A 13,358-nucleotide genomic window follows, 5' to 3' on the forward strand; every position below is an offset into this window, starting at 1 on the left:
GGGTGTACGTAAGTGCTTCAATGCTACAAGTAAATGACGTTGATATATTTTGAAACGTACAAATTGAACTTTGTATCTATGAAACCGCAGTGCAGTGACAGCGAGGGGTCTGATGGATTCGAAGGATTGATGTATAGGGTCTTTTTCATTTCACCGCAGCGACACGAGTCGCACGACAGCGATTCATGCAGTAGTCTCTGCACGAGGCTTGTCTCATCGATCTATCCGAGAGCATGATGTGACTAGTTCATTACCCGACCAAGGGTATCGCGGAAGCCTGGAAAGATCTGACAGCCGGACCCCGTACATCAACCAGGGCAGGAGGTGGACCACGAACCACAGACCAATGTCACATCCTCCATGAACAAATGGAAATATCTCGGTAGCACGCACAGAGTCCAGACGTGCAGGGCCGATCAGATCGCGGACTCCGACGTTTCGCATTGCGAGAAAGCGGGACGGAGAAGACCTGACAATAATCACCGTGGACCCAATTACCGGGGTTGGGGTCAAAGCTCCGATGCTGGAGTGGACGAAGCACCTGGAGCGACATAACTGTAGACGAGCCGGCACTCATTTCAAAACGACCGGCTCACCAGGGGACTCCACACTCCAATGACAGCGACGGATTGCCGTTCCCACGATGAGCGCGAGGCACGATGTGACCTTGATTGGAGGCGAAAGTCTACGGTTTGCTTTTTTCGGCAGTGATTGGCCCTTCTCTCCAGATAACGGGCGAAGATCGTCAGGGCTTTCTCGATCGCTTCAACGTCCTTCGATGCAGTTCGCCAGTCGCTGTCCCTTGATCAAATGATCAAACCTTTCAATCAAAACATCTTGCCTCGTCTTCATATCTCCCGGACTCTAATCCCCACATAAACAAGCCCCTGACCCTCCGGCCGAATGGTGATCGTCGGGGCTCCGCCGAATGGGTATCAATTGTCCAATGTTCGTGTGGACGCCTTGGCCGGATTTCTCCGCTCTGGAACGATGATAGCTTGTCACAACCAAGCCTCCGTGGCCTCGCTCGTCACCGTCATGGCACATCGCGCCCCGCCTTCCATGCCTGACCAGAGCTATCAGACCCGTCCGCAGCCCCTGGACTGTACGAAACACCGTTCAATGTTCTCTTTGGCCCGCTTCTTCTAGGCTCCAATCTTGGCGGCGTCCGTTGTGCCGTTCTGTCTGGCCGATGGAGTCCGTGACGATCTCGAAGTTTATGTGCCCGAGTCCCTGCCGGGTGCTGGATCGGCACCATGGGCTTCCCGGATGAGAAACAACTCCTTCTCCGGGATGTTGCGATAGGTGCCGTCTTTGATGCTTAGCTTGGTCCATGTAGACCCGGCTCCATCGCAAAACAATCCACGTTCGGGCTATAAAGAAGCCTTCGTCTCCGGCATGTTCTTGGATTATTCCAATCCACACAGCTCTCATCTACCCATTCATTCTTTTAAGAGTCATTCTTTACTCTCTTGGTTCCAGCATGGTTGTCTTCAGCAAGATCACGGTCGTCCTGGCCGGTCTCTCCGTCGCGTCGGCTGTGCCGATGGGCGGTGCTCGCAAGAGCAGCTTCACCGTCAACCAGCTGGCTCGGCCTGCCTCTACCACTAAGACGCTCAATTTGCCCGGCATGTACGCCAGCGCTCTGAGCAAGTACGGTGCTTCCGTTCCTGCCAGCGTCAAGGCTGCTGCCGAGAGTGGTTCGGCCGTCACTACTCCTGAGAACGGCGACGAGGAGTACCTGACTCCCGTCAACGTCGGGGGTACTACTATGAACCTGGACTTTGACACTGGTTCGGCTGATCTGTAAGTTTTACCCATGAGGGATCTCTTATCAAAAATGATCTGCATCTGACAATCCATAGTTGGGTCTTCTCTTCTGAGCTGCCCGCTTCCGAGCAGGCTGGCCACGCCATCTACAAGCCCAGCGGCAACGGCTCCAAGATTGCCGGCGCCACCTGGCAGATCGAGTACGGTGATTCGAGCTCTGCTAGCGGTAATGTCTACAAGGACACTGTTACTGTCGGCGGCATCAAGGCCACCGGCCAGGCCGTCGAGGCTGCCGAGCAGATCAGCCAGCAGTTCATTGATGACAAGAAGAGCGACGGTCTGCTGGGCCTGGCCTTCAGCTCGCTCAACACCGTCAAGCCCCAGCGTCAGACCACTTTCTTTGACACTGTCAAGTCGCAGCTCGACTCGCCTCTGTTCGCTGTCACCCTGAAGCACAACGCCCCCGGCGCCTTCGACTTCGGCTTCGTCGACAAGTCCAAGTACACCGGTTCGATCGCCTACGCCCCCGTCGACAACTCCGAGGGCTTCTGGATGTTCACCGCGGATGGCTACAAGGCCGGCAGCGCCTCCGGCGGCTCCATCAGGGGCATTGCTGACACCGGTACCACCCTGTTGCTGCTCCCCGATGACGTTGTCTCCGCCTACTACAAGCAGATCTCCGGTGCCACCCAGGACGCGTCCGCCGGTGGCTACACCGTTCCATGCTCCGCCAAGCTGCCCGACTTCGTCGTCACCATTGGCAGCTACGACGCCGTCGTCTCCGGCGACCTGATCAACTTCTCGCCCGTTGGCCAGGGTAGCTCCGCCTGCTTCGGCGGCATTCAGAGCAACTCTGGTATGAGCTACTCCATCTTCGGCGACATCTTCCTCAAGAGCCAGTATGCTGTCTTCGACTCCAACGGCCCTCGCCTTGGTTTCGCTCCTCAGACTTAAGTCATTCGTTCCTTAAGCAGAGCGTCTTTCCCATTTGCCAAAGTGCTTGATGCTATGGTGCAGATGGGAAATTCATGTATATGAGTGGATGGGAGCTGGGAGCTGGCTAGCTGGCTAGCTTGGATTCGTTTCGGAGGATTTTGGTTCAATATTTGACCGCAGCTCCAGTCTTGCAAGACGCGACTGGGCTTGTACATGTGTCTTATGGAATGCGTGCAGCACATAATATACAACGCATTGGCAGAAATCCTTTGTTTCCTTGTAGATGAGTTGTAGAAGTCATATTCAGTAGGATGGCTCTTGGGGCAACTCCGAAAGGGCGGGGTTCCTAGAAGAGCTCTCTCGAAAGACTTTGAAATGGGTGTAGAAAACCGATCTACTGAAATATCTAGATGAGAGACTATGGTGCATACCTCATAGTCCCGGGGTATCTAGGGCTTGGACATTACCCTGGTGATTTCGGGTCCTTTATGCCCCTAGAGCACGTAGCTTCGTCTCTTGAGTTCCATTTCTTTGGCGTCAAGCATGGCGTCTAGGCCTTCTTGGCATGGCAAAAACGCCAAATAGACGCGAAGCTCAGTCAATTGATGTGTCTAGGTACATCTGAGAAATTTACTGGCCCTAGGCACCTGGTCACCGTGGCATCGTTCCCATAATCACCGCGGGACGAGAAATTAGCGCAAAGAATGCGTACTCGGCTGATGATGAGCCTCCATGTGGGGTGAAGAATGCCCGTGTGGATCATACACCGATGGCGGATCTTCTCGACCCGCCAAACTCCAGACTCTTCCTGACCCTTTTCATCTTCTGTTCCAGGTGTCTTGGGTCTAGAGTCTATCTACTTCTGTTACGGTCATCATTCACACCACGGAATAACGAAGAACATAGCTCGACTATCGCCTCGTCGCCTCGTCACCGCCATCTCGCCCCTGCGATCCCGCCTCCTTTCGGATCGGCTCCGTCCACGCGGCTTCTAGCCATCTGAGAATGGCTGTTTGAGTGGTCGCCCCCGAGATAGTGTGAAGAGAACTCGGAGGGGGACTGGTGGACTGTTTCATTGTTGCATGAACTACAACGACCGGCCACTCGAGCCGTCTGCAGTGCCTGATCATGGAAGATGCTCCCCTTGTGACTCCCCGCCAGATCTGGGCGAACCCGACGACGACCTCGACCAAGACGTACTCGTCCGGGTGCACCCCGTTCATGCTACCCAGTGCTGGTATGTTCCGATGTTGATTCTCATTCTCAAGATCTCCGTCCCGGTTTGCCACGCTCCGTACTGATTCCCGTTTTTGCGGCCTGTCGCAGGAGTTATACATGTCAACGATTCCTACGCCGTTACCCTGACCGATAATGCCGTGTTTGAACCTGTATGCACTGGCAACCCTGCGGATTACACCCATGTATCTGCAGTGCTCGACACTCGCGACCCCTTCTACTCCTCCGTCACCCCCCAGCTATACGCCATCGGCTGCGCAACCGTGGTCAGCTACGTCCTCGTCATCATTCTCCTTATCACCCCCCGAACCTTCTTTATCGGTGGCCCCGGCGGCGGCGCAAACTTCCTAGGAAGACATGGCATGATGAGTAGGTCATACAGTGGGAACTCCTCGGTCGTCGGAGTCGGAGGTCGGCCATGGCTGCAGAAAGTAGCGGCGACACTCGTTGCAATCTCACTGACGATTGCCACGGTGGATTCTTTCAAAGTTGCCAGGATGCAATACGAATACGGATACTCGGATGCCGAGGCGCTGTCCGAAGAAGTCATCGACGGGACGGAGATCCGTACTGTTCGCGTGATATCAAGTACATTTCTCTGGCTGGCGCAAGTGCAGACCTTGATTCGACTCTTTCCACGACACAAGGAGAAAGTGATGATCAAATGGGCTGGGTTTGCGCTGATTGTGCTAGATACGACTTTCAGTATCTTGGAGAATTTCTACGTCAAGAATAAATCGCCACGCCCCAGACTTTACGATGACGCGATTCCTGCACTCAGCTACTTATTTGAGCTGGCGCTCAATCTTTTATACGCCGCCTGGGTTATCTTTTACTCGATTTCGAAACATCGCTATGCCTTCTTTCACCCCAAGATGCGCAACATCTGCTTTGTCGCTCTTTTGTCACTATGCGCGATATTGATACCTGTTGTCTTTTTTGTTACTGATATCGCCCGCCCTGAAATCGCTGGCTGGGGTACCTACATCCGATGGGTTGGATCTGCCGCTGCCAGTGTGGTGGTGTGGGAATGGGTGGAGCGCATAGAAGCGCTAGAACGCGACGAAACGAAAGATGGAATCCTTGGAAGAGAGGTCTTTGACGGCGATGAGATGCTCGACGTTACTCCGTCCGAGGAGGTCGATTGGCCTCGCTATCCGCCTAAAGGAAACGACAAAGATGGTGGAAGCGGTGAAGCTTCGGGCTGGGTAGGAATGATGGGACTGGCTCATCGTCCTCTACGAACCCGTGTAGGCATCCGTGGAAACCGAAACGGGGGCACCCATCCCCTGGCGCAAGATTCTAACAATCCTGCCGCTCCTCGGGATCCGAACAACCCTCGACCTACACCACCCCCCAATGCTATGACACCAGTCAGCCGGACCGACACCACAAGTGCTGCGAGTACCGTATATAATGTCCGCTACCATCCAGTTGCTAGCCCCACACCACCCGTGGCGATGCCTCACATGGAAGAAGAGGATGAGGAGATCGAAGAGGCCAAGGAAATGGAGATTGAGGGGGGCCAAGCACGCGACGTCGAGGACAATCCCTCTACCCAAGATGTCAGAGAACAGTCACCACAGATTGTTCACGCCGATCCAAGATGGCGCAATCTTATCAATCATTTCAAGCGGAGACGTGGCTCGCTACCCCGAGAAGTGGCCTTTGCCCAAGCCGTCGAAGAGCCAACACCCGGAAGCTCAGTCGGCACGCCCGACGAGTACATTGGTGCCCAGCTTGCGCAGGCAAGAAACAGCTTCTTTTCCCTCAACCGTAAAGGACACTCGGGCTCCGGCCCGCAGAATCCCGACGCTCCCTTGCCTGTCACTGTCATCCCCGCTCGACGCCGCGGCCAGCATACCTGGTCTCCCCAGAACCACCTGCTCGAGCCGTCCTCATCGCACGAGCCGTCTCCGTCGCACGAGCCCCGACATGGCCGCTCCGATCTGCCATTGCTGGTCATTCCGTCCCAGCCGCAGGCCTCTGCTCCCTGGACGGACGCGGACATGGAGAACGGCGACAGCGACTACGTTCTGCGATATGATCCCGAAGCGGCCGCGCTGATCGACGAGGATATAAGCCAGGCTCGTGAAGACTGCACACCCGCCGGCGATCAAGTTAGCCGGCCGGAGACGACCTTCTCAGAAGAGAGGAACGATGCCGGCCTCACCCAAGCCGATACGCAAGAGCAAACCGAGACCAACGTCACGCATCAGCAAGCGGGTCGCGGGATCGGCTCCTCCTGATTCGCGATTAGCATATAGTAGTGTTTTTGTTTCTAAAACAGCGAGTCATATATGGGATGGGGAGGGGAGTCTTTTATTGTGGGTTTTTATTGGATGGATTCGGGGTTTTTGGATAGCACATTGGGATATATGCCACGTAGATACCCTGGGATCTATTTTATTTTTGCATGGACTTGTTTTTGTACCTAATATTGCAATCAACGATCTATTCAAAACGTTCCATTGGATTCTGCACCTGATCACGGACGAGCAGGGATGTGGTTGATGCCAGAAACCTGTACGTACAGGCGCCGCCACCGCTCTTTCTCGTGGTTGTACTTGTGAAATCAAACCGGACGATGGCTATTTCGGATTCATTCAAGCACCACGTGTATGTACTACAGCATAAAATTCTGCCATGCACGAGCCCGTAGATTGAAGTTGTATTGAATTGTAGTATCGAAACGGGCTGTGACTGGTTCGAGTGGAGACGCCGCTACTCTCCGCTCGTTCTCGGGAGCTTTTGGCTCCGAGATTCGTATCTTCCCCATGTTCCACACTCCCACTTTTCCATGCGGTGGATCGTGATGCCACATCATGGTGGCCATCAACCAGAACATGTTTGAGGCCGGCATCACCACCGATCGGCCCGGTGGTGCTTCGCTAATGGTCCTGCCGCTCAACTTGATCGCGCAGATTGTCTCAAACGTCCGCTTCCACCACCACGTGAAAGCCGCAACATAACTGACACTTTGATTCTGCAGGTCGACGACACCGGCGATCTTGCCCGACTGTGCCGAACATGTCGCGTTCTCAATTATATGGCGCTTCCGCAGCTATATAATAGCTTGACCCTCACCTCTTACGACAGAATCCGTTATCGTGGCGAGCAACCCGAAGGAATCGGCAGTGCGAGCCCCTTTACAATGGGGCTCAACGCGGTCATAACTCGGTCTTATGCGACCCTCGTGCGATCAATAACCCTGCGCGGTGGTTGGAAGGAACGCGAACTGGAGGAACATGCGCAAGTTGGTCGCGTACCGGACTCGTCGATGTTGCTGAACATTGCGGTTCGGGCAGCGGTGGATCGCATGACAAACCTGGAAAGCTTCAGCTGGGAACTCAACACTAAAATGCTGGAGACGGTGTATTCGGGGTTAACGCAGCTGCCCAAACTCACCTCTTTAACGATCCGATTTCCGTCCACCCGTCATCCACAGCCCACGTTCGTGCTTCCGGGCATGCCGCACCTACGATCCCTAAAAATCACCGATATCGACCCTCTCTGCTATCCCGATGATATTGCGACCATGTTGTTGAAGAGTAGAAAGCTCCGTGAACTAAAGCTCCACTGGTCACCGCGCATGCGAAACGCACAGGAGCCCAGTGTCTGCCTCCACGATTATTTCCGGAAATGTATTGCCTCCAAACAACCTCTTCCGGTCAAGAAACTGTGCTTCCAGAATATGTACGCATTCCACAGTGAGGATTTCAATATCGCATTCGATCCTACCACTGTCGAAGACGTCGTGTTTCTGAGCGGGACGGACAGCCTCGGTTTGGTCAACACATTTGTTGACAACAGCTGGCCTACCGTGGTACCGAATAAAAAGCTCAGAATCAAGTCGATCCGAATGGATACGATTTCGAAGCGCAACTCGGAATTCCTTGGGAACTTCAAGGGCCTTCAGCGTTTATACTTCGTCAACGTCACCGCCGATTCCTCCGATTATCTCAATTCCCTTCGGCCGACTCCAGGGTCAAACTCATCTGCGCTTACATCTCCCGCCTCAGATTATCCAAATGGAATAACGGTCAACTCTCCCTCTCCAGCCACAGCGGCATCACCGGCCAGCCTGCTGAACATCGCGTTAAATGTACGGGATAGTTACTTGGCGAATATCGCGACCAACCACGGTGCGACTTTACGCCATCTGCTTTTATCCTCTAAATGGCCTCTGTCCACTGCCATGATCGCACGCCTGGTCCATAGCTGTCCGAATCTGGAACAATTGGCCCTCGCAACGGAGTTCTCAAGCATGGAATCCCTTGGGATGCTAGTCCCATTCCTTCGGAAGCTGGTGGCCCTTCGGCTTCTGATACCAGCGGGCTCCCCACCACCCCAAAACAGCTCGACAAGTAATGGCGCATCTCGAGGACAATCGGCAGCGTCTTCGGAAAATCCGCCCAGAGTCAACAAGGATCTCGGCTCCACAGAAGGATCTATTGGATGGACCAAAGCAATCGAGGATGCGTTGCTCAAATCACGTAGCCTGGCTGATTTGGTTGAATTGGACGACGAGCTGCTTACATACATGATGAGTTACGACCTCGCAGATAAGAACGTCTTTGGAAACGTCAAAATTGTCGGGATGGGCTGGAAAGCCTTCGAGTTGCGTGATTTCTACAAAGCTCCTATTCTATCGCGCGATGAGTCTGTCGTGCAGTCACCGGCTGTTGACCTTTCAACCGAGACCGAAGAAGAAAATCCTACCAATGGGACCAACGGCGCCGGTGCTGAGAACCGCTCGCCAAAACAGCCAACTGCCTCTAACCCGACGTCTCCCAGTCTCCCTCCAAATATCCCTGACGCTGCTCTCACGTCAAAGTCTTGGACAGCACCATCAAACCCGTTTTCAACCTTGGGGAAACGCACCCGGGGCGACGATGATGACGAGAGCGGTGTACGACAAGCCCCCCTTGATCTCCGAGAGGACGCCAATCATCCCTCACCGAATTTCCCTAAACGCGGATGTTTCCCTCGCACAATGACTGACGACGGCCAAGTCATGAGACGAGACATGCGGCGAGTTGGTTGGGAAGTCCTGCAACACTGGGAGATCTGGGCACTGGATGCGCAAGAAATCTGAGCATCTTTTGCCTTCCCCCGTTACTATCAATCACTAGACATTGAAGTACCGTCCTTAAGTTACAGCAATATAAAGGGAGTTTGTGGGATGGTGGATTATTTCGGTATACATATTGATTAGCGGGAGTTGTGCGTCTGTCTGTATTGGCAGCGGAATACAGGTGGTTCTGTTATTTTTGTCAGGACTTAATGTCATTAATGTATCTTTTCGTCGACTGGAAGTGCTGATCCAGAATTGACTTCAGCACGAGGTTGACGGCGTATCGATTCGATGCACATGGTAGCGGGACGATGGCCCGCCGATCCGCTCGGTGGGTCCGTGGGGGGTTTCTCGCAAAGGTATAAGGATTGCTGTTCCCCTTCATCCTTGGGAAGTATCTCAAACGATTTCAATCGTTCCAGAACCTTGCAAAATCGTATCTTCTATAAGACTTGGAATAGACAACATGGCCGCCGTCACTGAGACCCTGGAATTCAACCGGACATCATTCAGGTAAAGACTCGCGCCCCAAGGCAGGCTCAACATCAACTGAAATGAAAAAGTCTTGCAGGTCCATACGGAGACTTTCGTGACGATCTTCAATCTCAAGGATTCGCGGTCATCAAAAACGCCATCGATCCGGAGAAAGCCAAATATTACCAGCAGAAGGCGCTGGACTGGCTCAAGTCATTTGGCACCCCACTCGACTTCGACGACCCTTCAACCTGGAAAGCCGAAAACCTGCCTGTACAGAGCAAAATCAATACCTTTAATGGGTATTCGGTTGTGCACGAGAGATTCATGTGGGAAGCTCGCATGGAACCGAAGATCCTGGACGCGTTCGCCAAGATTTGGGGCACCGACGAACTACTGGTCTCCTTCGATGCATTGAATGTCACCCTGCCAAACCGGCAGGATAAGCCGGCGCAGAAGCGGTGGCCTCACGTAGACCAGTCGCCTCTGCGCCGTGGTCTCCATTGCGTGCAGGGAATCATCAACCTCAGTCACGCCGGCCCCGAAGACGGATCACTCATTGTTCTGCCGAGATCGAACACCGTGAATGAGGAGTTCTTTGATACGCAGACCGATCCATCGACCTGGGAGAAGAAAGACATCCGCTTCTTTAGCGAGGAGGAAATGAAATGGCTCGAAGACCGGGATATGAAACCCGTGAAAGTATTAGCCGAGCCGGGAGATTTAATCCTGTGGGACTCACGAACCGCTCACTGGGGTGGTGAGCCTACGGTGAAGAGCAATACGATCCGGACTGTGATCTACGCATCCTATTCCCCTGCGAGTCTGGCCTCGACAGAGTCCATTGAGCGGAAGAAGGAGGCATTTGAAACATTCCGAGCCACAACCCACTGGGCACACGACAATATCGCCATTCGCAACAAGGTAGTGTATCTTCCTGATGGCACTGTGGACCCGCGTAATCGATCCAAGCCTCTGGAGAAACCGGAACACACTGATCGTCTGCTCCGACTCGCCGGAGTCAAGCCATACTGAAATTCAACTGAGAATAGAATCGATGCCAATCTGCAAAATGAACTGCTCCTGTATAGCGTAGAACGGTGAAGTCGTTGACCTATCGTTGATTATTAAAGGCTGCAACCATAGCCCCACTCCCCCGCGCGACGTGTGGCTTTCTCTCTACGGTTCAGCCCAAACAGATGGATTTTCCTCGAAAGCGTGCTCTAGTTGCATGCACCTTCTGCAGGCATCGGTAGGTCTGTGTTTGGGGACTGAGAGCTACGGTTCGAACTAATTGGTTCCAGAAAACGCAAGTGTGATGGACAGAGACCGGCATGTGGGTTCTGCGCTGGATCCGGGGCCCGATGTGTATATCAGGAGAACTCAAATGAGAAGTACCACACCAAGCGATCCTCCTCTGATTTAGAGTTACTCATTGTGAGTGTTAGGTCAGAGGCAGATATCCCGGCAGAGCTAGTGCTGCGTCTGGACCGCTTGGAAAGTCTTATACAGCACCAGACGACTGTCATATCAGCCTTGTCCAATCGCCTTCTGTCAATCGAGGAAAAGGATAAGAATTGCCCGTCTCCCTTTAACTCGAGTACTTCTGAAAATTTGCGCGGTAACAATGTTTCTCATACTTCACTGATCTATAGCTCCCTCGCGGGTGATATGTCAACATCAATTGACTCTCGGATGAGATACCAATACAACGATGATCCACTTCTTATCCCTTTGGGTCATCAAACACCAACAGGAAGCCTTTTGGGTCTTGAAAGAATTAGAAGTTTGATCGGCGACTATTCGCAAGATTTCTTCTTGTTCCTCGAGTCAGAGCGCAGCCTACAGCCTTTGGTGCCGCGAGTTTCATACTCGTCCCTCCTTGAGAGACTGAACGCTCGTCCTGAAAGTACAGACTTTCTGGTCTCCAGCTTTCGCACTCATGTTCACTCGCAGTTTCCAATTATCGAGCACGAGCCATTCCATGATATGTTTGAGACTTTCCTCCGAACAAGTGAGGGCAAAAGTAGTTCCGATGCGCTTTGTCTCATTATCCTAGCTCTGGGAGAGATCTCCTCAAATACTACCGAGGTCTATGATACGGAATCACAACCGGATGGCAATGGCTCAGAATACTTCGCTCATGCACACCGACTCCTGACTACCGAGGGCTTGACACTATTCTCGCGTGACATAAGAGTTCCCATGGCGTATTTCTTGAGCTCGATATACTTTCGTTACAGAGGAAGGCCCCTCGAGGCTTGGAAAATGATTCACACAGCATCCACTGGAGTGCAGTTGATGTTCTCCTAGTAGCTATTCCTGTTTCCATCCCCCGTCTCTCAGTCTACTGATTGTCCTAGCCTGCAGGACAGAACTATACCGCAAGAGCAACATGATATGTTGATTCGAATAGCTTGGAGCTGTTATGTCCTAGAATGGTAGGCTTAGCCCCAATACGTCTTTTATATCCATCCTTCTAAGTATTGAAATGAGCAGCGATGACCTGGCCGAGTTCCATTTCCCTCGAAGTGGGATTGAGATTCTGGTGGAAGGACTCCCGTTTCCCGAATTCACCAACCCAACCGACCGTAACGGTCTCATATTCCTCGCCATGTGCTCTATTCGGAAACTTTTAAACCGCATTCACAACACCATGTATGCAAACAAACCCGAAACGGATGGACCTCTCTCGTCAAAACCAAACAATCCACCCTCGGTTGTTTCTCTGGAGGCCCTCAATATTGAGCTTAGCCGACAACTAAAAACCTGGTTTGATTCATTACCCGAGTCCATAAAACCCAATCTCCAGGACCCAAACCTCCGAGATTTGCAAGACGGCCAGCTTCGCTCGCGATACTATGCTGCAAGACACATTCTCGGCCGACCGTGTCTTGTATTTGCTGCTCAATCAAAAGACGTCCAGTTGACGAAGTATCTCATGGATAACTGTGAAATTTGCGTGGACAGCTGTCGAAATTTCGTTCTCGGGACAGTTCATCTCCTACACAGGCGGACTCATTCCATTTGGCTTAGACTGCAAGCGTAGGCCTTCCCGATGCTCGACATCATACTGCTTGGATCCCTGTGCTAAATGATTGCTATAGGCTACTTGCGGCAATATTTGTCCTTGCAATTGCCAAAGGCACCCCCTCACTTACGGCTCTTGTTCCGGATTTTGATGAGCTGCTTGGTAAGGCGATTCAATCCATCGAACCATGGGCTCAATATCATGAAACGGCAGATGCCATATTGAACATCTTCAAAACTATTCGGCGGAAGTTAAGATTCCATGTTATGAATATATCATGAAGAAGAAGTATGTATGCAAAAGATCTCTTTAGCAGTGGGCGGGCTTGAAGAGTAAAAAATATATTTTTGTTCCCTAGGTGCCGATTGCGCCATGTTTTATAAGTGATCAATGCCCTATTATTATTAGACAAACCATTTTTCATAAAAAGTTGATTGAACTTCGCTATGCATCCTTAGAATACTTCAAACTTGAGCGAACTAATCAGTCGAGACCATTTAGCCTTCATAGCCGACACATGTGTCTCTAGATTTTTGTTTGAGATTGTTGAATTTGTTCGATTTATCATTTCGAGTCCTTTAAGCATTCAGTAAATAATTAAGCCACAGCTATAGGCACACAAAAAGTAGAAGTATCAGGTGATTCAGCAATTTTAGTAACTATTAGTGTAATTTGCAATCACTATGACGTGCCTGAGACTCACGATACGAAGCCAAGCAGAAGGCGTTGCACAAAACCCTTTGGTTCCATCACCGGAATATGCAATTAATAACCACAACGAAATATTTCCCTAGATTTATCCGGCAAATCAAGGGGTAAATGTCGCATGGCTAT

The 13,358-nt window shown here is 52.0% G+C and overlaps 5 protein-coding genes across 5 annotated transcripts; all 5 read left to right on the plus strand.

Annotated features, from left to right (window-relative positions):
* Positions 1-1,483: 1,483 nt before the first annotated feature.
* On the plus strand, positions 1,484-2,724 carry N7498_000774 (pepsin-like aspartic protease; the record flags this gene model as incomplete). The annotated part of the gene is made up of 2 exons (XM_058447837.1): positions 1,484-1,806; positions 1,866-2,724. 2 exons carry the CDS (start codon positions 1,484-1,486, stop codon positions 2,722-2,724), a joined length of 1,182 nt encoding a protein of 393 aa, XP_058313248.1.
* Positions 2,725-3,834: 1,110 nt separating this feature from the next.
* On the plus strand, positions 3,835-6,191 carry N7498_000775 (PalH/RIM21 family protein; the record flags this gene model as incomplete). The annotated part of the gene is made up of 2 exons (XM_058447838.1): positions 3,835-3,943; positions 4,033-6,191. The coding sequence occupies 2 exons, from the start codon at positions 3,835-3,837 to the stop codon at positions 6,189-6,191; spliced, it is 2,268 nt and encodes a 755-aa protein (XP_058313249.1).
* A 576-nt stretch (positions 6,192-6,767) lies between these two features.
* On the plus strand, positions 6,768-9,040 carry N7498_000776 (uncharacterized protein; the record flags this gene model as incomplete). The annotated part of the gene is made up of 2 exons (XM_058447839.1): positions 6,768-6,878; positions 6,935-9,040. The coding sequence occupies 2 exons, from the start codon at positions 6,768-6,770 to the stop codon at positions 9,038-9,040; spliced, it is 2,217 nt and encodes a 738-aa protein (XP_058313250.1).
* A 445-nt stretch (positions 9,041-9,485) lies between these two features.
* Positions 9,486-10,528, plus strand: N7498_000777 (phytanoyl-CoA dioxygenase family protein; the record flags this gene model as incomplete). The annotated part of the gene is made up of 2 exons (XM_058447840.1): positions 9,486-9,532; positions 9,583-10,528. 2 exons carry the CDS (start codon positions 9,486-9,488, stop codon positions 10,526-10,528), a joined length of 993 nt encoding a protein of 330 aa, XP_058313251.1.
* A 164-nt stretch (positions 10,529-10,692) lies between these two features.
* Positions 10,693-12,805, plus strand: N7498_000778 (uncharacterized protein; the record flags this gene model as incomplete). Its single annotated transcript, XM_058447841.1, has 5 exons — positions 10,693-10,745; positions 10,798-11,805; positions 11,857-11,934; positions 11,978-12,538; positions 12,601-12,805. The coding sequence occupies 5 exons, from the start codon at positions 10,693-10,695 to the stop codon at positions 12,803-12,805; spliced, it is 1,905 nt and encodes a 634-aa protein (XP_058313252.1).
* Positions 12,806-13,358: the final 553 nt, after the last annotated feature.

Source organism: Penicillium cinerascens (genome assembly GCF_028974065.1).
Source record: "Penicillium cinerascens strain IBT 15544 chromosome Unknown contig_16_segment0_segment0, whole genome shotgun sequence".
Classification (NCBI taxonomy): domain Eukaryota; kingdom Fungi; phylum Ascomycota; class Eurotiomycetes; order Eurotiales; family Aspergillaceae; genus Penicillium; species Penicillium cinerascens.